We start from the raw sequence: 25249 nt of genomic DNA, 5'->3' as shown, positions 1-25249 counted from the left end.
AAAGTTTGATAGTGTAAACAGATGAACAAATTGTTCATTATAGACAAGATCCGATGCCTGATCTAGGAGGTTAAATAATTGGTTCCTGTGCCCAACACATACGCGCACGATGTGCTGTGGAGACGCCTGTGCTGTTCTAATACAAGACGTCAATTGTATAATTATGTTACAGTTACAGGGTCGTTACAATTACGACGGACGTAAGTGACGTTGCGGATGACGTTTGTGATTATAATCTGATTTTGAGATTGGAAGATTGTGAGGACGTCTTACCAGTGAACTACTCGATAGTTTAATAGCAACCTTTTCGCCCTAAAAAGTACTTGAAAAATAGTATTAGTATAGCCTCAAGTAGCATGCACTACTAATCTACTACACTATCTTGTATAATATTGATCGATTGAGGAAATCATTAATTGCAACAGACACGTCAACCTGATCCAGATTAGTCAATTTAGAACTTAATATTTACTGATCATTCAATGCGGCGTTTTTTTCGTCGGTGGCTTTAATTACAGTAACAATATTCAACCCGATGATTCAATAGTAGGAGCTGTGTAATCTTACAAGAATGACTGCGGCGCTAATTAATCGTCTGCGGTGCTTTGTTGTACGATTGCGGCGGGGCAGCGTCTTACTCGGTTGTACTTGTTCGACTATCCTCCATGGTTCGAAGAGGTAGACAAGATTTTTGCTTTAAAATATGATAGTGATATGACGTCATCGTTTCTGTATATGGGCACATCACACATTTTTTGTCACATAAAGTTTGATAGTGTAGACAGAGCTTTAGGAAGGAAGTGCTGTGCGTTTTTATCGGCCAGTACGGAGTTCGTTCGCGTTGCGTCATCTAAAACATTACGTATTATATGCCATTTAAATTCAATCGCTCCATTTATATTTAATTCAACAACGATCGCGTTTGCTATGCCGTGTTTTGAAGTAGACCATAGTAGTAGGCCTACGTGATCCTAAGTATCAAAACTATATATACAGTATTAATAATCATCGTAACCAACTCCCTGATCGTAACTACGATTGATAAAATCATTGTCAATGTTTCTTCGAAAACACAAGGTCGAGCCATTTATCAAGGTTAAAGATGTGCGACTCAGCTGCACAGACAAGATACTGAAGACATTCGCTGTGAAGATCCTACTACGACATGTTGAAATCGCTACGGCAACCGCCGCGGGTGCTCGTAGCGATAATTGAAAAGACCAGTTGATACCAATCGCAATAAAAAGATAAATATTGCTAGTTTCTTCACTTTTATTTTTTATTCGTCAGTATAGTTTGATTAAATAGATGTGTTATTACTTCAGTCAGGGAAGTGTGAAATTTCACTCTTCTCTGCTTAAATAGGCCTAATTATTTAATGTTTTGAAGGTTACTTTGCCTTTTTTGTGTTACAATTAAAGCCAACGGATATATTCTATTCCACTCTATATTATTTTTCCAAAATGTTATCTCCATTTATTATATATTGGCTTACCGTTTATGTAATAACTAGTACACTTTTAGGAGATTTTTGTAAAGTTTTTCAGTAGAGTAGGCCTAGATATAAATTGGCCAAAATTTTTCTAATTTACCCCACTACTACAGTACTAGACTCGGCTTTTATTTATTAGAAATTGTTTTTATTTACCGATTATTGTCTAACTGAACTCGTGGTAATTATCAATCATAGATGACAATCATCTACGTCATTATCATATTGTCTTATCATTATCACAGGGTATTTGGCAAGCAGTGTATCAGTATTATCAATCATAGATGACATCACAATCATCTACGTCATTATCATATTGTCTCATCATTATCACAGGGTATTTGGCAAGCAGTCCAGTATAGTATTACGTATTAAACTCACTGATCGTGCGCAGAAATGTTGAGGTCACCGGGCAATTTGATAGGATAAGGTACAAGGTTAATGTCAGAAGCGGTTTGTTGGGTTTCACTTACCGCCTGCAACTGACAGCAGGAACAGCATCAGACGACAAAAAGGCAACAATTGCGGAAGTTTTCCAGTAATTAATAACATCACTACGATACTTCAAACGACGACGACAGGTGTAGGAATTTACGGTGAGTAAACCATCTTTGATTATTTCCTACTACTGTATACTATATGTCGTATAACATGGGTTTTGTGGTGGAGGTTAACAAGGGGAGGTTTAACTTAGATACGTGATTCCAATCGAAAAAAAACATGATTTTACAAACGTCCTATACAGTATTATGTAATCGTGGCATAAAAGCTATTCTGCTCTGTTCGAAAACTCTGCAGTTTTAAAGGTTATCATTTACCCTCAAAAGGTGTACTTTTACTACTGTGTAAATATAACAAAATCGAGAGGCCACATGTTAGATAGGCATCGGGTTATCTTAGATATTTCTTGACGATTTGCTTTTCTCTACACGGAAGCCTTTCGTTTAGATAGGACACTTCAAACGAAGTTGAGAAAAACCTAAAATAGATGGGTATTTTAATGTTTAAACCTGAATTCAAGCTTAGTGCATATTGCACTCTGCACAAACCCTTTTAAATTCCAATACAGTTAAGTAGGCCTAGTAATATTTACTACAAAGGTGAGTGACGTCATATCGAAATAATGAAAGTGAGGAAGCTACAAGCATATCAGATGAATGTTTTTATTTTGATTACCACATGCGTTGTTATTTGAGCTGCTAATGTTATGAGAAAATCTTCCCATAATGTTTAATGTTTGTGTATGTTAGCAGATGTTGCACCAAAGGTATAGTTGTGGTATATCTATAGGCGGTGTTTCTGTGGTTATGTTAACGTACTGCCATTTGTCACGTGGTGTACATTCATCACGTTACGGTTCAGTTTATTGGACAAGTGTCACTGGGGTAACGTTACCATTATTACGGGGCGCCGTTCGTGACATTGCTAATGTTTGCAACAGAATACATTTATGTTTGTATCTCAACAATTATATACATTTATATATCTGTAAATAATTGTGTATGTCCGAATAGAATTACTTCTATGTCACATTTTATTATATTAACATATTTAATGTCCCGAACGGCGCCCCGTAAGCGTCTCTACTTTAGCAAAATATCACTTGACGTAAAAGTTAACATGAATACTGTTTTTGAGTCATGGCTGCAGTTCCCCTTATCCTGTAATCGACGTGATAACACTAGTGTAATAATCACGATAGATAAAGTTGTTCAAATTTGCATAAATATGCAAATTTCGCAATTCGTAATCTTGCGTTTACACTCAATTCGTTACTGTTTTACATTACCTTTGTAAAAGCATATTTATATATTTGACAAGGATTATTTCGAGATCGTATACATTTAAAGCAAAAACATGCCCTAGTTTAGTACAATTAATTCAGCATATACATCTCGTTTCTATGTATATTGTTCTTCAAAAGTCCTAAATCTTGTTAGGTTACGCAAAATATGTACATGTATATTTTAACCTCCTATGTAAAATTTACATAGGAGGATGACAGGCCATTGAGTTACAAGTAACATAACACTAAAGCAAGATATTGGTTTATTATACAGTTGCTATTTTTAGCCAGGTGTTATGAGTTGTGTATACGAAACACTTTAAATCATCGGCCTGATATTAAAGGATATGTACAGGAATAAACACCGTAGGCCTACTTTATACATGATATTTGTATATCTGTAAATGTTGGAAGTCAAGCCCTAGACCGAAACGGTACAATTTAATTACATTTTTCGTACACATTAGGCCCAGTCCAAATATTTTTATTAATTTTTTTTTTTTTTGGCCAACATAAAGGATAATTATAGTCTTCAATTCCAGTCGCGATAATAAAGTTCGATGGAAAATTTAAAGATTCTTTTTTAAACGAATTTGACCTTTTCTTTTTAGGTAATTTGTTTTGTTATAGGCCTAAGGCTGACGACCACCATTATCAAATGTACCCAATTTGTGACGTCATTTTCGTTAGAAATGTTACCTCCCCATAAATAAAAATATCATGCCCTACTCGAAACCATCATACCGTTTTGAAATACCATATATTACCACGTAAATAACACCTTCTTGTATAGTGTTTATATTGCCGCTTAATTTTGCCGCAGAGAGGTTGAAAATGTGTATTACTATTTATACTATACAATTTCATTAACCCCTCCACTTCTGCCGCAGAAGTTGAATATTCACGAAAATAACAGTCAATTGACATTGTATATATTTCCGTACTATCATATCAGTCAATTAACATTGTATATATTTTCGTATCATATTGTTCTAAAATAGCCTTTCGTTATTTAAATAGAGCTGTTTGTCTTTGGTTTGCGCGTTTAATGAGGACAGACCTTCATTAACGAAGTCAATAGGTGAAGTTTGAAGACTATTTACATTAATCCACTTGATAGGATTAAGTTGTAAGTAGATTTCAACAGCAAACTTGGACCCTTCAGGATATTTTTGGAGATTACTAACAATAAATCATTTATTAACCATGTTTATTTGGAATAAATGCGAACATTACCTCGGTGATAAAACATATTTAAAAAAAAAAACATTTGACACGCATGCGTACAAAAGCCGTATGGTCCATTTTCATCAAGTTGAACGCGCGGGTTTGTGTCGTTACAGACTTAAAAGTAAGATCAGCGACGTCTTCAATGTATCTATTTTCCCACTCCCGACATACCGACAAAGTGGTTCCTTTTTCGACATTGGGAATGACCGGTTTATTTTAGGATATTTCATCTATTTTGGAATTAAACTCCCAGTTGGAAGGGCAATAATTGGACAAGCCTCCCCATGATACAATACAATTACACTGCTCGTCAGTGTATCAATGGTACACCTATGCACGTGATATGCTACGTCATTCAGTAACGCACATCTCCGACTGCGTCACTAATGCGTTACAACTGCGTCACCGTAATGCGCATCGAGTTATATACAGTTATCCCAGACAACCCGGACAAATCAAGGTCGTTACCCCTGGAGTTGGAATTCAACATGATTTTAAATATTGTAGTAATTAAATGCGATTTGTTAGACTTTACTGTCAGAGATATGGGACGCCAGAAGGGAAACAATTAAATACATTTTACTGAATAAATAAAGGAGTTATCGAAACGCCACGCACCCTGTCTGCTAATAAAGAACCACCGACTTAAACAGAATGGAATTAAAATTCACTCTCTATCTTTGTACTGTTACTAACAAACTATTACAAATTGCAAGCGCAGTCGAGCGTTTGGTAGACAGACCAGGGAGTTGCTGGATAGACCGTCGTTTGATCTTATGTCTGGCTGCGACAAATACCAACAACAGTACTGTATTGTACATATTCTCCGGTGTTAAGGGACGTGGAACTGATCGTATCGAAGCAATAGATAAACCCTTTGATCCCCGGAGCTTAGTATTCTGTTGTTAAATTGTCTTGAGACCCAACATACAAATCAGATTTGCAACGTAAACAAGTAACCTTTCCCGCCCCAGAGTGGCAATTTAATTAGGTTAATAAAGAAAACAACAATTTCCTTTAGTACTAACACAAATACAACACCATACGATGTCCATCAATGCCTTTCTATCCGTCCCATCTCAACAACAGCGAGTTCACCGTCCGACAAAAATGTTTTGAATTCACTCAGCTTTTTAATACCTACTTAATGTCCCTCATCATCGCTTCGTTAATGGGCTAAAACGGGGGTAATGTAGTTACCTATGCAGGTAAACTGGTTGCCGATACACCTGGCCAGGTGATTTTTCTCTGCAACGTTTGTTGTTTTAAAATGCCGCGAAATGGTTGGTATTTTGATAAAAAGCGCAGTTGTGCTAGTGCAATGAGATGATGCAATAAGTCATATCGCCAACAGGAGGGCTCGTCAATTTTGTGTTCATGTTTTCGTCGTTAGCCTAGGAGTGAGGCCTAGGGCGTACATAGTTAATCGTGTAAATTATGCATCTTTAGCGTACAGAAAACTAAATTTACATCGGATTGCAGAGGTATAAACTATTCTATACCTCTATGATCGGATGTACCTCTTATAAAACATTATAGTGCATGTGAATCGGAGCTTAACTCCATCATAATGCACGCTTAACTCTAATACATGTGAACACAGTGTATAGACACAGATAATTATATAGAATTTATGTTGCTATTTTTTCCATCTCCCTTTTTCGATAAAAGGTTTCGTATGTTTGTTTAGATCTCTAAAATTATGACATTATCAGGAGTAATGGTGTATCTATTGAAGGACCTTAATCCTTCTCGTATGAACTCATTATAACTTATTTTTTATCTAAATATGTTATTACGTTTTTAGTGTTCAAACAAACTGGATTTTTCATTTGGTTGATATTGACGGCAGTTTATACAACCAGACCCATTGCGGTGTCCGAGGGTCTTATTACATAGGTTGTTAGGTTCCAATATATACACGTTTACAGAGAATTTTTCAAAATTTGCACCTAATATACAATTTGAACCTCAATCGTATATTTATTTTAACCCGAAATGTTGGGCGGTATAGTGTGAAAGTGATGGCCTGTGTAAATATAGCGTATAATAAATTTGAGCTGCAAATTTTCAGCGTCAAATTGTAAGGAAGCATTTTGTTTTCATCGCGTTCAATTTATGTTCACGATTCTTTGATCTGATAGAACGGTCGGTTCTGGCAACACATTTCAGGACATTATCGTAATAATTAATGTCGTATGGACAATCACGACACGTGAAAATGTACCACAAGTCACGTTTAATAACTATACTATCTTGTCGCATTTGAACCATGTCAACCTTTAGCATGGTCTTGTTTGGTTAAGCAGTCTGTGTTAATAGTGAGTTGATGGACATGGTACGCGAGGAGGAGGGTTTACAAGGGTTACTCCATTGGAGCTAATAAAGCCTGTTTTCCTGTCGACGTTATTCGACGCTATCGTTAACAATAATCGGTGATCTTCTACGTAAACATTGAAATGTTAACGACTTACAGGAAAAGGTACTCGCTATCGTTATCATTTCAACTGAACTGTTAACGATCAACGACGATAGCGTCGAATAACGTCGACAGGAAAACAGGCTTAAGGCCTATGTTATTGCATTGTTATTGTTATAATAAGCTGGGTTCCCTGGACGCAACGCAAATACGTAAGCGCGCCGCAAGAATTCGACCAATCACGCGATTGATCATCCCTCACGCGTTGCGTCTCTAGTGGAAACCAAGCTGTATGCTTACGACGTACGTGTCGGAAAGGCCTACGTTTCGGCGAAGTGTGGGAAAAAACTTTTCGCGCGTACATTTTGTGATGACATTTCACTCGACATAATTTTACATCTGGTTGATATAATATAACTACCTGACCATTAGAAATTATTGAAGGTTAAAAATTAACTGACAACAGTATGATCAGGGAAGAGAAAAATCCCCTAATATCTTTCAACAATTGTTTGTTCAAGGCGATATTAATTCCCATTTTATGTGAGACGTACGTCAATCAATTGGGATCTGTACTCTGCATTCGGAGGTGTTAAACCCCTTCCGCCTACGACTTGCACATGAAAGTGTGGCTGACGTTACACGCACGCGCACTACAATAATCACGGAGAACTGATATCGCATCGTTAAACTAAACAAGTATCTAATAATAATAATCAAATCGGAAACTAAATCCAGTGTTGTTAGTGTTATACGTTTGCAAACTTAGCTTATTATTCGCCCTATTTATCTCTTTTATCTTTTAATAACTATTCGTAACTGATATTGATTAACTGAAACTAGATTGTGTAATGTGTTTGTTATATGATATAGGTGTAATAATTGGATATTAAATACCCAGATGTGCTGTGTATTTAGGCGCGCCCCCCCCCCCCCCCCTTACAACCATAACCCACATCCCATTCAGTGGCGTACCAACGCAGAGGCCTGAGGCCCCTGGTGGCCTCCAAGCTCCAACGCTGGAGGCCTCGGGCGATTTTTATTTTTTCGGTATATATTTTAATGCTTGTTTTTTCCTCTGGGCACTGCTCAGAGGGATTCATAAGCTCCGGGGCCCTTGGCTTTAGCCAGTGAACTCCCATAGCCGTTACGCCACGCCATTCAGAACTATAAGTTCTACAAACGCACAGAAGGCAAGGGGTGCGAAAAGGACCGTATCCAAACGTTTCTTCTGTGGTGGGGTGCGCTGCTGAAGTTAGACATGGAAAGTTGGTGCCCGTGCTTACCTCTGCCCCAACACAATTGGGTCATTACGTCTAAGTAATTGAGAGGAGAAATAAACTGTTTCAATACAATTATAGCACTTGTTTTTCAAGCTATAGGTAATCATTACTATAGGACTTATCCCATTCAGAACTAAGTTCTACAAACGGACCAGAAGGCAAGGGGTGCAAAAAGGTCCGTGTCCAAACCTTTCTTGTGTGGTGGGGTGCGCTGCTGAAGCCCCAACACAATTACATTAATGGGTCATTAAGTCTAATTAAATCTTAAATCTAATTATCTAATCTAAGTAATTGAGAGGAGAAACATTAAATTGTTTCAATTAGGCCTACTTGTTTTTCGAGCCATGGGAAATGATTACTATAGGACAAGTATTGATGTGTATCGTTTGTCTACAATGCATTTATGTGAACATTTTATCTTTTTTTTTCGTTTTAGCTGTTCTTATCAGCTGTTCTTTTGAATTTATTTGTTATTTGTTTTAGCAATAATATATCTGTCATTAAGTCTATGATTGTCTTAGTTTATCGTCTTTTTTTTTACTTCTCTCAATAAAATTGATTGTACATTTGTAAAGGCTGTTCTCTAAAGGCATGTTTAAAATACATTAGCGTATATTGTGTATGTACATGAGTAAAGAACAACTGCCATAAAACAGTAAATCAGTGTTGTTTACTGCTGTCTGGACGAAAAAGACTGATTTTAATTTTGCGATCTTGTGCATTTATATGGCCATTTTATATTGTCAAACCTTATTACTGTGTTTTGTCACACTCGTGGTAGGCCAGATTACTCTGTGTCGTCACACTTGTGGTAGGTCAATTTAATGTGTTTCGTCACACTTGTGGGAGGTCAGATTACTGTGTGTCGTCACACTTATGTTAGGTGAGATCGGAGTGTCGTCACACTTGTGGTTAGTTAAATTACTGTGTGTCGTCACACTTGTGGTAGGTCAAATGACTGTGTGTCGTCACACTTGTGGTAAGTCAAATTACTGTGTGTCGTCACACTTGTGGTAGAGGAGGTCAGTTTATTGTGTTTCGTCACACTTGTGGTAGGGCAAAATAACTGCGTTTGTGCATGCGCAGTAGTGAACCACTCTCAGGAGTGTGTTGATAGTTGCAGTATACTGCATAATCAACTCCCGAAACTCGTGTCACTTGGTTCCGTGAAGATTCGCAAATAGATTGATTCAAATTAGATGATTTAGCTTAAACGTTCTAAAAGTAGAAAGTCTTAATAAAGTGTCCTTTGTCAGACAGCTGTATTTTGCAGACATCTTTATTGTCTTAGGCCCTGATTGACGCGCTAAGCATGTGCTCCGTGTGTCGGCTTCAGGAACGGAGCGCTATTTCACCTGCGGATCTATTGATAAATTCATACATGACATTTCTAGTGTCTTATTATCATTGACTGTACTTCTGTCATGGAATTGGGTAAATCACAAAACCCAATTGTGTGTGGTCTGTTACTGAATGGTTTATAATAGCTCAGGTGATCGCTTTGGGGGAAAATAATCCAACTTGGGAAGAATCTTGACACGATCCTGTACTATCGGTTCACACGAATGTAAATAACATCAGTGCACCAGCACAGCATGGCTATTGTTGGGGGTGCTATCCCGTAACCTTGCAATGGGAACGTGGTTAGCGTACTCCTACTGAGTATCATAATAGAACAGAAAACATTACACGTAGTAAAAGTATATTTTAACGCGTTTATGCGTCAAATTCACGTACCATTATGTGCGTTTCTAAATTGTTCGTTACGTCATGACTTTCTTAACCGTATGCTTACGTAAATTCTTCGTAATTTTGATTATTGTACGTAATTCAATTGAATAATCAATTATTTATGAAACGCCGTTCGAATGCCTCACTAAGCCACCATAAAAAGAAATGTACAGACGACCGTCATATTTGAACGTCAAAGATACATTTTTGAAGTGGAGAGAATTATTATGAATCAATAGGCTAAAGTATGAAGCGCCGTCGTTCAACTTCCATCATCAGACGAGACGGTGATTTCTATAGCGACGTCATCGGTACATTATTTAAATGTCGAGAATCATTAACGAATCAGTATGACGCGCCAACATCGTAATTTACGATGTTTGAAATTGTTATTACTTTCCATCGTGACGAGCCATCGTGAAACTGTAAACAAAAGAAAGGACGATCGTTATAGGAAACATTTCCATCTAACGAGAACACTTTAAATCATGAATGCAGCAATTTGCAACTAGCCAATCGTTAACTTTAGGGAAATGAGATAAATAACGCGGCCTTCTGAGTAGAACATTTTGTACACGAGAAAATCTGATCTGATCTGTCTACACTATTAAACTAGTTTGACAAAAAAGTTAGATGTGCCCAAATATGGTAGTGATATACCCAAATATGGTGATATGACATCAGCATGTCCATATATAGGCACATCACATTTTTTTGTCACATAAAGTTTGATAGTGTAGCCAGAGCTTTAAGAAAATGTAAATAAAACAGACTTTTTTTTTTCTTTTGTCAAAGTTACCAGACTAAATTATGGAACGTCATCGTCCACATTTATGCCTTCAGTAAAAGATAAACAGGAATTGAGTTTGCAATAACAAGTCGCGGTTAACCGCTTAATGAGCGTCTCATACATATTAATATGTTTTTTTGCTAGGTTCAAGCTCCTACACTATACAGACCCTCTTATGCCGGTAAAAATCGTACGTTTACGTATATATTTATACTGATCCTTATTAATTAGTTCCTAAAATAGATTCGATAGAATTTCTGATAGGGATTCGCTTTGGAGGAGATTTATCCGATACATTGGTATTATACTGTTGCTGATTTTATCTTGGAAATATGTCGTTTGATTGCCAATTGGTCCGTCAGAATATTTACTGTAATGTTGCAAATATTTAGTCCTGATGTTTTAGAGGTTTTGTCTCGTAGCATATTTTTAAAGACGTTCATGTAATGTTAAATTGATACATTGCTGAACGAAGCATCGTCTATATATAAGGCTTGATAGCCATTTGGACGCAGCACAGGTGAGCTGACCAATCACAATGTCAGTTCAGAGTACTCCTCGCGTTGTGATTTGTCAATACTTGCGACGCGCTTATCCGTGATGGTCATGGTTTTTAAAACACAATGATTGGATTCGAACCTGTAACTTATGCAATTTGTGTTGTAGTTGACAAATGTAGCCTATTATCAATTCATGAATTCAATTTCTTTTATTTCGGAAAAATGTCATCCATATCAACAAACTAATAAAACAGAAAAAGACAATTCGCAAAATCTAAGCTTAAATATATTAGTAAATGTTAATTATATATATTCAGGATTACAAAAATGTACATTAAAAAAATACATCATGGGGGTGCACGGTAACCCCTCCTTCCTACTAGACTATATATATACTTCTCTATCTACAATACATTTTTGAGAAAATGTGCTACTATACTTTCAGCAATACTGCAGGACGACGTTCAGACATTAATATATTATTTATGAATTATATCTGTGCGCCACATTTCTCACCCTTGGCATTTATAAATTTTATTTCAGCAGGTGTGTTGAAAAACGTAGAACTTCATTTCCCCTGCAATAAGTACTTTATCGTTGTGTATGACACCGCGGGTTTGCAACTATACAATTGTATTTATTAATTCGTGTACAATGCATGATACAGAGATTAAACGAGCGCCGAGTAAATTATACACAGGCTTCGACATTGCGATATATAATATGCTGTTATTGATGGTGCAAGTTAAACACACATCATTTATATGTTATGTATTCGTGAACTGTGGGCATTTTCAAGTCTTCATAAATCTCATGGTTCGTTTGACAGTTCCTTTCGAGTTTTATTGCGGCTTAACTGCATTAGTTCGTTTTATTGATTGGAATTAATTTTCTTATTAAATTCCATAAATTACGTCTAGCTACTTCAAACTTTAATAAAACATGTTAGTGACACAAATATTACTGAGTTTATGTAATAATTTTCGTCTAAATTCTAAACTTTTAATTTTGTATTTGCTATAGCGAAACAGACCAGAGATAAGTCGTGATTTACCATGTTCGGCACGGTATTTTGTGTATGTATTTTGATCTGTGACATCGGTGATACATCCTAAGCTCTGTCTACACTATCAAACTAGTTTGTGCCCAAATATGGTAGTGAATATGCTTAAATATGGTAGTGATATGACATCATCATGTCCATATATGGATGGGCACATCACATATTTTTGTCACATAAAGTTTGATCGTGTAGACAGAGCTTTAATTTACTGGTTCGGTTCATGTCCGGCAGTCCTCATTTGACAGAGTGCATGTCAAAGTTCGTTTAGATACCTAATTTTGGAATAAACTACGATTACGGAGTGTTTGGCTGTATCCAACACGATAAATTGTACTTTGTGCTAAATATAGATCTAATAAGTTCAAAATAAACATTTCTTTTTTGCTTGAATTCTTGTGACTCGATCCTGTCATCAGTTATTGACCTTAACCGTAGGGCATAACAACCCACTCCCGTGATGATACGGATTTTAAACCTATTTCAAATGGATTAGTATTTTGAAACAAAATATTTCTTAATATTAACAATGTTTAGGAATATTTTCTACACTCACTCGATATGACGACATGGTGAAATTGATATCGAATTAGCAATTCAATTGTAATTATAATGTTTTTACCGTTGGAGTATTTTTCCGAAAATAACTTTTTAGAGCTTTTGGAGAAAAAATCGTTCCGTATACGTCACGTGATGTTTATAACGAAGCGCTCAAACACGTGCGTAACCCGTATGTGTATACGACCATCAAACCGGAAGCCATATATGATGAATATATCTTTTATCTTCATTGGAAAGTGATAAAAGCGAAGTCGTTTCATTTCATCTTATTACATCCGATAATAATTTGTCACTTGCAGTATAATTGAAATTAAAATGACATTTATTAATTATTTTTAAACTGATTTAACCTGAATGAGGTATTGAAAATAAAGGACAATGTCGGATGTACCCTATGGGACAGTAACGCTCCGTTGGTCTTCGCTAGCCCACTCTGACAACTAACAAAATGTTATTACAAGTCACTGGCCAATTAAGCCTTTCCAATTAAAATACACTGTAATTAAAGATGATCTGTTTTTGTATCATTATCCCCAAGAATGCTCTCTAATTAATCAAGCGGTAAAAGATTTATTTAATGGAAAAAATAGTAGAGTACTACTGTACAAAACTTGAATGTCCTATTGAAAGGTTTTTGTGTTCGAGTGGGTATACCAATACCAGAGCGATCATACGAGGGGTATACTATTGCAATACCAGGGACTACAGTATTCCTATACCAGGGCGTATATCTCACTAGAGGTGGGGAGGGGTGGTATATACCAATACCAGGGCGTATATAATCATGCGAGGTGTATACCAATACCAGGGCGTATAATATGTCATACACGGGTTATACTAGGGGTATACCAATACCATGGACGTATACCATTCAGGGCGTATATCGTACGAGAGGTATACCAATACCAGGGCGATCATAGGTATACCAATACAAGGACGATCATTGAGATACCAAAACCAGGGAGTATGCAAATACCAGGGTGTATACCAATACCAGGGCGTATACCATACGAAGGCGTACTGAAATATTCATTCGGAGGACGTTCGTTCCTTTTGTTTTGTTAGCGACCTACACCAGTGCGCTTCCAGCGGTGATGAGGTTGTTTCACCCCGAGAGCTAAACCTATAGTTTCAGCCGGTTAATATTCCTAATAGCTCAACAGTTCAATACTCTTACAACTTGGCCTAAGCAAAGAGGTGAACGGTCCCTAAAATGATTGAGATCCAAGAAATTGAAGACGATGGCTCCTCGCGAGGAAAATAATAAAACGGCACCTGTTTTGAAGTAATTTGATTAAAATCAATGGAATAAACAAACAATAACATTTATTACATCAGAATTTTTCGTTATGACATTTGAAGACAGTCAATGCACTCGCTTTTATTAATCTGCAAATTTGAAACTCTCATATATCAAATTGTAATGAGCATAATGTTCGGAGATTACCCCGAGGCGGTTTGTTCATTTACCCTCATACTACAGCCAACTATGCTGTCAATCCTTAGCTTGAAGCCTTAGCTTGAGAACATTGTCTCTGGACGCTTAAGAAATAATCCTGGGCGCCTCAGACATGAGACAATTATAATAATGTATTTTATATACCGATATTCAATCACATTTATTGTGAAAAGTACACCAGTGATTTCAACAATATATTAAGTGAATAAATACAGTTTTGATTTTACATTTTGTTCTTTTTTTTATAAAAACAAAATACCTTTTAAATATTTTATTATAGGCCCTACATCTATTTATTTTATACAGCTTTCTACATTCTCAATCCCCGCAGTGGTCTGGTTTTAAAAGTGTGTCCATATTTCACTGTTGTATTTTGTTATTTTCCCAACAAAGGCCTCTATTTAATGGTGTTATGTTGTTAAACGTTGCGTTTGCTGTAATATTTCGGTATTATTCGTATTCAAATCAATGAGAGTTGTAGGCCTACATATTTTTAGCGTCAGTCGATAAAACGATAATGAATTATGTTTCGAAGAATTGTCGAAAGTAATTTTGCGTTCATTTCTGGGTATACAATTTATATCTGATGGATGTATCACGCGACCACATGATGATGAGTTGGATAATAAAAATCATAAGTGCTTGTTGGAGGAAAAATCAATTTCCGTGCGTTGCAAGTGCGCGTAGCTTCCTTTCTTTTGTAATGCTTTGTCTACACTATCAAACTTTATGTGACAACAAATGTGATGGACATGATGATGTCATATCACTACCATATTTGGGCATATCACTACCATATTTGGGCATATCACTACCATATGTGGGCACATCACACTTTTTTTGTCAAACTAGTTTGATAGTGTAGACAGAGCTTTAAACAATGTTACTTGCTCAGCGCATGAGCATCGTAGATTCTCATCGCGCATGCTCATAAATAAACAGCGTTGTGATACCTTCTGTGACTATCCCAAGTTCCGCAATTTGGCGTAGTCGCGGACTCTGACGCGCATACGAACGGCACAGGCGACCGCGTCGAATTCTTGATTACCGCGTCCCCATTATGACTTCAACACGTCTTCTTTATCATAATTAGGTCTATAGACGTATCTAGATCGTTCACACACTGAGGGATTGTAGATACCTTTTATTTTTAAAGTCGTAAAATGGACGCGTATCTAGGTCGTTCACACACTGAGGGACTTTAGATACCTTTTATTTTTAAAGTCGTAAAATGGACGCGTATCTAGATCGCCCTGTGTGAACCGGTCTTTAATGTCCGTCTAAACCACATGACACTCTGGAAAATACTGTTTCACTGTATTCAAACCACATATTATGAGCTTGTTTATAGGAAATTTGTATTGTTTTACATCATTGATATGCTCTTAAGACTTAACTGAATGAGGACTTGAAACATTACACTAGATTCGCTGGCCTGAAAATTTACTAGAATACGTGTCACCGGCTTAAATATCAATCTTAGATTAAAGAGTGTTGTCGCGAAAGAATGGACTCCCGCCACACGCGCGGCCGTCATTCACATCACAAACATTAATAGACAAACATGTTAGAATGGATGTACGCCAATGTAAATAAATGTGTGTGGTTGTTTGTTAACAAGCCTAGATTCATACGTCAAGGTGCAGTCGCGTTGATTTACAAAAGAAAAACATAAAATCTTATATCAAGGTTTATGGTAGATGTTTTCTGGCAAAACCGAATTCGTATAAATTATTATTAAAGTAAACTAAACGCAATTCGCGTAGATTTAAAAGCTACACGTGTAGGCTACATCATTCAAAATGCGCACAGGGCCTACGTACAAAGCCGCATAGGCCTATATTACGTATACGCACAACATGCAGACGCATAGACATCATAATAAATACAGGTAATAAATACATAACTATAGGCCTTCGTTAAAATAAACCATCCAATCTCATGCCATCTTTACTACTAGCCAATCAGATCATCCCATTTCATCCATGTGAACGACCGACGATCTTATTATGTATAACACTGCTCTTCGTTTTATCTTTCAGTTTACGAGTGTGTGACATTCAAGCAGCATCATCTAAGTTTCTGTACACGGAAAGAAAACGTTTTATTAACCTTTACATAGTGGATTTTGTACATGAAACAAAGTAAGTTGTAGGCTTAGCTCTATCTATTGGAATTGATCACATCGGATCAAACCCGAAATTCGTTAATCGCTGACTCAGATTTGGTAGTTATCGAACGCATTTGTCAAACTTTATCTTCTCTCTCTATGATGTATTACGATTCTCCGAAATAGTAATTTCGTAGAAAATTAATAAAATGACTGAGGTAGGCTAATAGTTACGAATTTTATCATCACTTGTGAAATGATTTATTATATCGCAATTTGTATCTAATTGTTTAGAAATCATGCCTTTCATAATTTAACGATAAATAAATCATATTTATGCGGGAAATAGTTATATATGACGTAGGAATGCCATAATTATGATATTATAATACTACGTTTTGATATTATAATATGCGGATTATTATATGAAATTAGTATCTGCAAAATTATTATCGTTAATTCCCTTATGGGTATTAGAACACATCCGATTCTATAAAGACCATTCTTTCTTTATTTTTACAGGAGTGAACAAGTGTGTCTAAACCAATATTGTAAGTTATCTTAACCAAATAGAAGATACCCTAAAGGTACGCTAGGCTCAACTGACGCATTGGAAGACCCTCGCGTGGATACCCCTTGAGGCACACTCGGCAGCTTATTGTCTTAACCAAACAATTTTGAGTATCTCTCGAGGTAGGCTTGGGGTACGCTTTATAGCCGACGGGGACAAGTAAAAACCAAACACTTTTGAGTATCTCTCGAGGTAGGCTTGGGTAGCCTAAACGTTATAGCCGACGGGGACAAGTCACTGTCTCGGGTATAATATCATCGTTCATCATGATCCGGCTGACGGTTCCAGCTCAGAATCTTGGAAGTGGGAATGGAAGCAACGGTAAAATGTCCGAATGTAAATTGGTGGTACTTGGCAATTCATGCGTTGGAAAATCAGGTATTTATTATGATATGAATTAATCTTAGTGAAAGGACGTTGATAAGGATGATGATAAGGATGATGATAACAATACTGTGACGTATAGATTTGATATTGCGGATTTTAATGACGATCATGCTTAAAGATAACGAAAGCGTTTTATATTATAATTGGACTTGCATTTATTGATGGGAAAGGTTAGGCTTATTGAAGACGACGATGATGAAGATACCGTTGATGAAAAAATGATTATAATTATTGATTTGAGTATGATTATGACGTCATTTGTGAATGTATCTGAATTTTTTCAACCTGAATTTCACGGAATATTTTTTATTTAAAAGTTCAAATCTATCTATGTCACAACAAGGATTGATTCTTCTTGTAATTCTACGTGAGAGACAATATGTTTATGATATTTTGTACCCCTGAGTTAAATCTATTTTAATGTTACACAGAAGGGTTGTTAGTCGTCCGATTCCTTTAATCCAGTTGGCCTAACTTTTCTATATAAGCCTCAGAAAACAATAAATTAAAATGGTGTCAGTCAGCATGTTACCCTTTTTGACATTAAATACGAAAAAACATACCCCACACAGGTAAAGGTAACAAACGTATATAGAAATAACAGCTGTTTTCATGATCTATGTAACATTGAGTATGTAAGCTATGTATAAAGCTAATGTATTTGTTTCTTTGTATTTACAGCCGCTGTTGTGAGGTTCTTAACAAATAGATTTATATGGGAATATGACCCGACGCTAGGTGAGTAGCAATCTGGTTTAATTCAATTCAATTTAACTTTAGTTAACCACGGAACGAGGAGGCCCATGGTTGTTCTTCCCTGGGGCCGTGAACATACAAAATACAAATACAATTTCAACAATGTTTTAACAATATTATGTACAATATTTTATCTGTTTCCAATACAGATATTTAAGATAAACAGTATATTTTGATAGATTCTGATTATAATTCAAAACATTAATTTCAAAAACACACTCTCTTATTACCATATTCACTCATCGTTAATTAAGCTTGGTCCCACACTTGGAGGTAACGTAGGGCGTTGCGCAACGCAAGTGAGTTGACCAATCACAAGCGACAGTTCGAATGATCCATCGTGTCGTGATTGGTGCGTCCAAGTGGGCGTGGCCGTATTCACCAATCACACTTAAGTATTAAATGTTAAGTATTTCACTTAAATTGTATTCACTTAGATAGGAGATTTTTTTTTATTTTAAGGGTAAGTGTTTCCCTTAGCCTAAGTGTGAATGGTGAATACGGCCACAGGCTTTATCAACATCTAATTCCTGCTCTCCGTCAAACATCATCACAATCACCATACCTGGTTCACTTTAAAAAACCGCCTCTACTTAACCCACACAAAGTGCAATGTACTTTGATATTCGCCGTGTGACGAGTCTGTTAAAGACACTCACGGGACAAATACAATCCGTGTCTATTGACACTACCGCCTGATTTAGTATTCACCACACGGTTAAAAAATATAACGGCCATTAATGTATTTTAAATACGCACGTATTCACGGAATATATTCAATTCAATCACTTATTTCTCATTTAAGCTTTACGTATTACGCAAACATTTCCCTGAAAGAAAATTATTTCATCAGTTATCTTAATTCACTTAGCTGTTTGTAGTTTACGTGACGAGTGTGCAGAATGAGTCGGTTGACGCGATCTGTCACTCTACTAACACGTTTGATACAACACCCGGCCGGCGACGCGTTTTAAGCATTGTTGACGCGATCCATCACTCATCAACGCGTTGGTATAACCCCCGGCGGCATAAATTTCGACATGTGGAAGCTATGGTAGACAAGTGACAGACATTGAACAAAAATAAATAAGAACAATTTCATTTGTGGGAAAACCATTATTTTTTCGTTGGTTTTTATGTTATGTTTTTTTAATCTATGACGTTTGATAATGTTTTTTTGTCATATATTGTTATAAAGATAAAGTTCATAAACTTATATTAAAGACAAAATAAATATTCCAAAGACAACGTAATACAGTACGCAGCTTCCGCCATTTTCCTGATTTGGCGTATTCGCTAAAGTTATCACAACAATTGGTTTTCATTACGCAGGTCGCTGTGGCAGACATCGTTAATGTTAATTTCATTTTCTTTTTAATCCAATCTTCAATTGCTGAGACTGTTCTGAGTATTAAGTTGATCTATACATTACGACACCAGTATTTCATTCAGAATTAATTTCAACGATTGGTTTAAACGGATTATGTTGTCAAAATTATTTTCCTCTTCGGATTACTTTTTTAACATATGTCTTTTGGACTGTAATATTTCGCGTGAATAAGTGACGAACGCAATATAAATCCGCGCCGCGAGGTTTCAAATTTTACATAAGTGATATTTATCTTCGATGTTTGACATTTATCCACAAATATTATTAATTTAAAATATGTTTTATATTTAATATTATGTATTTATTTTCTAGAATGCACATACCGTCATCAAACAACTGTAGATAATGACGTCATGACCGTAGATATACTCGACACAGCTGGTGGGGTAAGTCGCTTTTTGCAATGTCTCACTTTCCCGCACACAATGTTTTTACGATAATCATCTTTAGACTTTTTTTCTGAAATGTATCAATTATAAAAAAATATTATAAAGAGAGAGTTTTGTGTTTTATGCTAATAACACATAATTCGATTGCATATTTATGTTTATTATTTTGTATTTTGGTTACATTGCCCATTCGCGCGTATCTGCCTTTCAAAATAGAAAAAAAATAGGCTAAATTATTATACTGATGCATTTTTTTTTACATTAACGATTAATGGATTTTGTTATAATCTCAGAAGGCGCCAGTTGCTTTCATTAGAATCATAGTAAATATTGTTACTTTACCAACAGTTATAATTATTTAGTTTCTGTGAATTTGTTAATTTCAAATCATAATGTATTGTATTGTGGATATTATTGATAGCAATAAATATTACAAAAAAACAAGTAGGCCTACTTTCGACAAACTGTACTTCCATGCTGAGATTATCTGTAAGAAACTATATAGGCCTAAAACAATTTATCTTTTTTTTTGCAGGATACTGATAACCACAGAGAGGGCCAAATACGATGGGGTGAAGGCTTCCTTGTCATGTACAGTGTAACAGATCGCCAAAGCTTCGACCAAGTTCTTAGAATCAAGTCATTTCTAGATGAAATAAAGAAAGCGCGCAACGTGTCCATTGTGATACTCGGCAACAAGTCCGACTTGGAACACGAACGAGAAGTATCGTACGAAGAAGGAGAAAAACTTTCAGAAGAATTAGCATGTGCTTTTTATGAGACATCTATTTGTTTAGGAGACAGGAACGTTTATGAGGCATTTCACGAACTTGTCAGAGAGGTCAGGCGGAGGAAAATGGTAGATAGTAAACAAAGAAGAAGGAGTTCGACGTCACAACAAATGAAACAAGTTTTGAAAGGAATGTTTACGAAAATAAACAACATTCACTAACGTTTGTGTTTGATTTTGAAACGGAAGTTTTAAATATTTTTGTGCAATGCATTGTGGTAAATATTTTGATTGACCAAGACGATAAAGTTTAAACGGAAGTGACGATAAAGCCATAGGAATGCAATTTTGTTGACGTTCTTTCATCTTTAGTCATGTATTTAGGCCTAAAGTCTATAACTGTTGATACTATATGGACATGTTTTTGATGTCATATTGAGGCCGTCATCTTTGTTGTATGACGTCATCGGTATTTCGTCTTCTTGAATCTTGCTAATTGTGGCGTGGGAGGGTGAACGATTGTCTGTTCAATGTCCCATATGGCGCCCCGTAAACAATTCTAGAAAAAACTATTTTCATTATGATTAATGAATTTATGTTAAGATTCATTATTTTTTTTTTTTACTTATTGAAAATTGTGTGACCAAAATACTGTAATAATCTTGCATACATATATTATATATATTTTGGTAAAATATACGCGTCTGTGTTAAATAAGTTAATCGTTGTATATTTTACATTTTAGTCCTGACACCATATGTTTTTATGTATCATTTAAAAAAGAAATATTTATATTTCGGCCTAATGTATCCGTATACGTGCCGATGTATACGTAATGGCAGAGGGTGATGCATGAGATTTAGGCCTACAGGTCCATTATTAAACTAATTTGGTTTATGTTTAACCAAACCGGATTTCCTTTCAAAAATAAAAAAAACACGGTTTCCGTAGTTTCGGCGGCGGGGGCGTGAAATAGAGTGCGACGAGATGGAGTACAGCTATCAAGGCAATCTAACAACAGGATACTGCAGCTCCGGAGGTAAAAGGGGTTTATATGTGGCTGCGATACGATCAGTTCCGCGCCCTACACACTTAAAACTAAAGGTGCAATAAAGGGTGCAAACCTTTAAAAGGGTGCTAATTTGCGCCTTTTTCTCATAAAATGGTGCAGAGTTCATAAAAGGTTTATTTTTGCACCTTATATATCGAAAAATGCAGACAAGTATAAAAAGGTGCAGAACTGCACCACAAAGGCCCAAGTACGTCATGGTGACTGTGTGACAAAATAAGACCTATTAGTATTAGATTAATGAACGCTTCTTGATATATTTAACTTAGGGCTTCTAAAAACTTAAAAGGTAATGATTATGACAATTTTTTTAGAATGACAATATTGTGGTAAGTTAAAACAAAAATAAGAAAGATTCATAATAATATAGGTTGTGGGGACAGCTATCGGAAATCGAAAAAATCTGTTTCTTACGGAACATTAGAAAGTCGCTGGCTTGTAACTGAAAATTAAAGTTTTATACCTTTAACATGATAAATTCAAAGGATCAACTGGGCACCCTATAAGGTTTAACATCAGTTAAAAGGTGCATAATAGCACCTGTTTGTACAATTTTCGTGCCGTATGCGCACGCAAGGTGTCTGTAAACAATTTTTTAAATATTGAATTTCAGAGGTTATATACTCTGGTTCTGGTGTCTAGAATAAGTAAACTTTTCTTTCATATTTAACAATATTATTAGAATATTTAATATCATAATGTAGGCATCTATTGTAAATTTATTTGAAACAAGAATTAAACAATAATGTTAAGCGCGTGCGGTTGTTAAACATGCAGTTTAAATATTGAAAGGAGTTTGCGCCCAAAATATGGCCTATAAAACTAGGCCACATCTCTCCAGTGTAGGATAGCTGTTAAAAGTAAGTAACGAAGCTTTTAGGCATGTAATTTGGTGGTTTTTATTAGATTAATTATTATATAGGCCTATAAGCCTAGGCCTAAAACTTAAAAATTATAGCAAAATAAATAAGGCTAGCTAGAGGGTAGGCTAGCTAGGCACGGCCTCCTACCTAGGCCTAGCCTATCTAGGCCTAGGTTAGGCCTAAAGTAGGCAGTCTAGACTAGAGGCCTACTTGGCCTACAGTAGCCTCTCGGGCGGGGGCTAGTCCTAGACCAGGCCTAGCCTACTTACCTGGGCCTAGTTAGTAGGTTAGGCATAGATAGGGCCTCTAGCCTAGGCTAGCTAGGCCTACTAGGCTAGGTAGACCTTAAAGTTAAACTTAATTAAAAGCAGACCTAGGCCTAGCCGGCTAGGCCTATAATTAATAATAATAGGCCTAGCAAGGCAGGCTAGGGGCCTAGTTATTATTAATAGTTACAGTAGCTGGATATTAGTAGGCCTACCCTATAGGCTATATTAATTCTTATACACATTATTTTTAATTATAAATAGTTACAGCCTACATGATGTCATGGAGGGATAAAATAAGTTTAAACATGAAAGAGCACCTCTGCTCTGATCAGCAGCAATGAAGATGTTCAGAAAAGGAGAAAGAAATGTGACCACATGACATGTACCGTAATACTCTAGTATATATAGGACCTACTATACTACGAGCTGAGGAAAGGGAGAGGAACATACTTTAAAGTATGTGAAGCATGTGGACAAGGTAATTTGACTTAAAAAATCAGAACAATGCCAATAATGTATTGTATGATGTTTTTATATTAATGATAATATTAATATAATAGTTTCCATTCCTATTTCATGCTTTTTAGGAAAGTACATAATCAGGTGAAAATGTTCGGAAAAGGTGAACCAGACATCAAGAACACTGTTTCAGATATATGGGAATAAGAAGAGAATACTGTCAAAGATGTCATTATTAGATACTTTTAGCAATAGGCCTATTGTTGGTTTGAGAAGAGATGGCCACACTCTATTTAAGGTGCAAAGACTGGTAATTGCCATCCAAAAATTCAGCAGTTGAATTGAATAATGTAATGTTTTAAAGTTGAATAAAATTATACCAAGCTTAATCAATATTTTTTGTATTTTAGTGATTTTTATTTGTGCACCTTTTTAACAGAAATTTGAACCTTAAAGAGCATTATTGAACCTTTTATTTAGGGTGTAAAGTTGCACCTTTATTTAGAGGTTGAATTTTGCTCCTTTGGGGAGCTGCTATTGTTGCATTTCGTTTGCACCTTTTAGGGTAGAAAATTACACCTTATATGGTGCAAATATGAACTCCAACGGAGCATTATAGCACCCTTTATCAGGGTTCAAAATTGCACCTTCCGTCAAAGGTGCAGTTGTGCACCTTAAAGGGAGCTGCTATTGTTGCATCGGTTTGCACCTTTTTAGGTAGAGATTTGCACCTTTTTTTTTTAGTGTGTAACAGACCGAAAATTATGTACATAGTACAGTATTGTTGGTATTTGTCGCAGCCAGACATAAGATCAAAGGACTGTTACGAGTTCCTATCTTGGCAAGGCAAGCTCAGTGTTCTGTTGTTAGATTGCCTTGGGACTGTCTTCAATTAGAGGTGGACCAATGATATTGGGGAGTTTCCTTCCTCCAATAATAGTAGAAGCCCATATTAATTGTTTTACTCACTTTTTAAAACGAGGGTAAACTAATTAAGACATGAAATGTAGTTAAGTTATATATTTTTATGCAGTATTGTTTTTTTTTCCAGGGAAGGTTCGTAATTATGTCCTCCAATAAGTCATATAGAAGAACATCCTTCATTTTCAAAAGAGGGGGTACAACCACCATGGTTAATATATTGTTTGTTTCAAAGTATATGACATGGAATGATATAAAGTTATATATTCTTATGCATTATTTTTCGGGGTTTTTTTTGTAATTGTTTGTAAACAATGAAAAATGCTATAAAAGGAAATACAAATTAAATTTCGTGTCTTTATTTTTTCAACGCTATTTGATACGGTATGACGAAAATCTCATGACGACGATGATGATGGTGACTGATGATGACAATGATGATGACGATGATTACGATGATGATGATGATGATGTCGACGATGATGATGTTATGAAGAGAAATAATGTAATAGAACGACATGATGTCGATATGGCGATGATGCCAGGAGGGTTTGATAAATGCGTGAAAGTTTTCGTGTAGCGAGTGAGGGCATAGTGTTTAAACAGAATTTTCAAGTGTTGGTGACATCTAGGAATTCCGACGCAATACATAGCATACGTATTCACCTGGCCGGCATTTCGTTTGTATGACGAACTACGTTTGGTGACAGAAAAAAAAAACGAAAAGGGAAGACTTTAAAAAAAGGAGTTATTTGGCACATTATGTCTTTGGAAAAAATGTGAGATTATACAACTAAGTATTAGGCCTATATTGATTGGGGAAAAATGGTCTTCAGCTCCGTCTCTAAACCCGTATTTTAACAACAACCCGAGTAATAAATCCTCTCTTATCATAGTATTATGGCCTAATTAAAAAATATAATTATTAATATATAAAAGGATACTAAGCATCCATCTTATATCCAAATGAAATAGGCCTACGGGTACTTTTTCATTTTTCCCGTTATAACGACTGGAATTGAAG

At 35.9% G+C, this 25249-nt stretch overlaps 1 protein-coding gene and 1 long non-coding RNA gene across 4 annotated transcripts; both read left to right on the top strand.

The window, feature by feature from the left end:
- The first annotated feature begins 1823 nt into the window (after nucleotides 1-1823).
- Nucleotides 1824-21579, top strand: LOC144847757 (ras-related and estrogen-regulated growth inhibitor-like). 3 transcript variants are annotated; one of them, XM_078704267.1, is made up of 6 exons: nucleotides 1824-2088; nucleotides 16354-16455; nucleotides 16944-17370; nucleotides 18061-18117; nucleotides 19838-19911; nucleotides 20450-21579. In XM_078704267.1, the coding sequence occupies exons 3-6, from the start codon at nucleotides 17259-17261 to the stop codon at nucleotides 20864-20866; spliced, it is 660 nt and encodes a 219-aa protein (XP_078560393.1). In that variant the 5' UTR covers nucleotides 1824-2088; nucleotides 16354-16455; nucleotides 16944-17258; the 3' UTR covers nucleotides 20867-21579. The 3 variants fall into 3 exon arrangements, with proteins under 3 accessions (XP_078560393.1, XP_078560392.1, XP_078560394.1); XM_078704266.1 differs by having other exon boundaries at nucleotides 1824-2092; XM_078704268.1 differs by having other exon boundaries at nucleotides 1824-2092; nucleotides 16354-16538.
- A 961-nt stretch (nucleotides 21580-22540) lies between these two features.
- LOC144848450 (uncharacterized) lies at nucleotides 22541-24561 on the top strand. The gene is made up of 3 exons (XR_013613854.1): nucleotides 22541-22573; nucleotides 23107-23323; nucleotides 23433-24561. It is a non-coding gene; the product is annotated as an uncharacterized LOC144848450 (long non-coding RNA).
- The last annotated feature ends 688 nt before the right edge of the window (nucleotides 24562-25249 follow it).

Source organism: Antedon bifida, chromosome 7 (genome assembly GCF_963402885.1).
Source record: "Antedon bifida chromosome 7, ecAntBifi1.1, whole genome shotgun sequence".
NCBI classification, from domain to species: Eukaryota; Metazoa; Echinodermata; class Crinoidea; order Comatulida; family Antedonidae; genus Antedon; species Antedon bifida.
The sequence above is the reverse complement of the archived record's forward strand: the minus strand, read 5'-3'. Positions and strand labels throughout refer to the sequence as shown.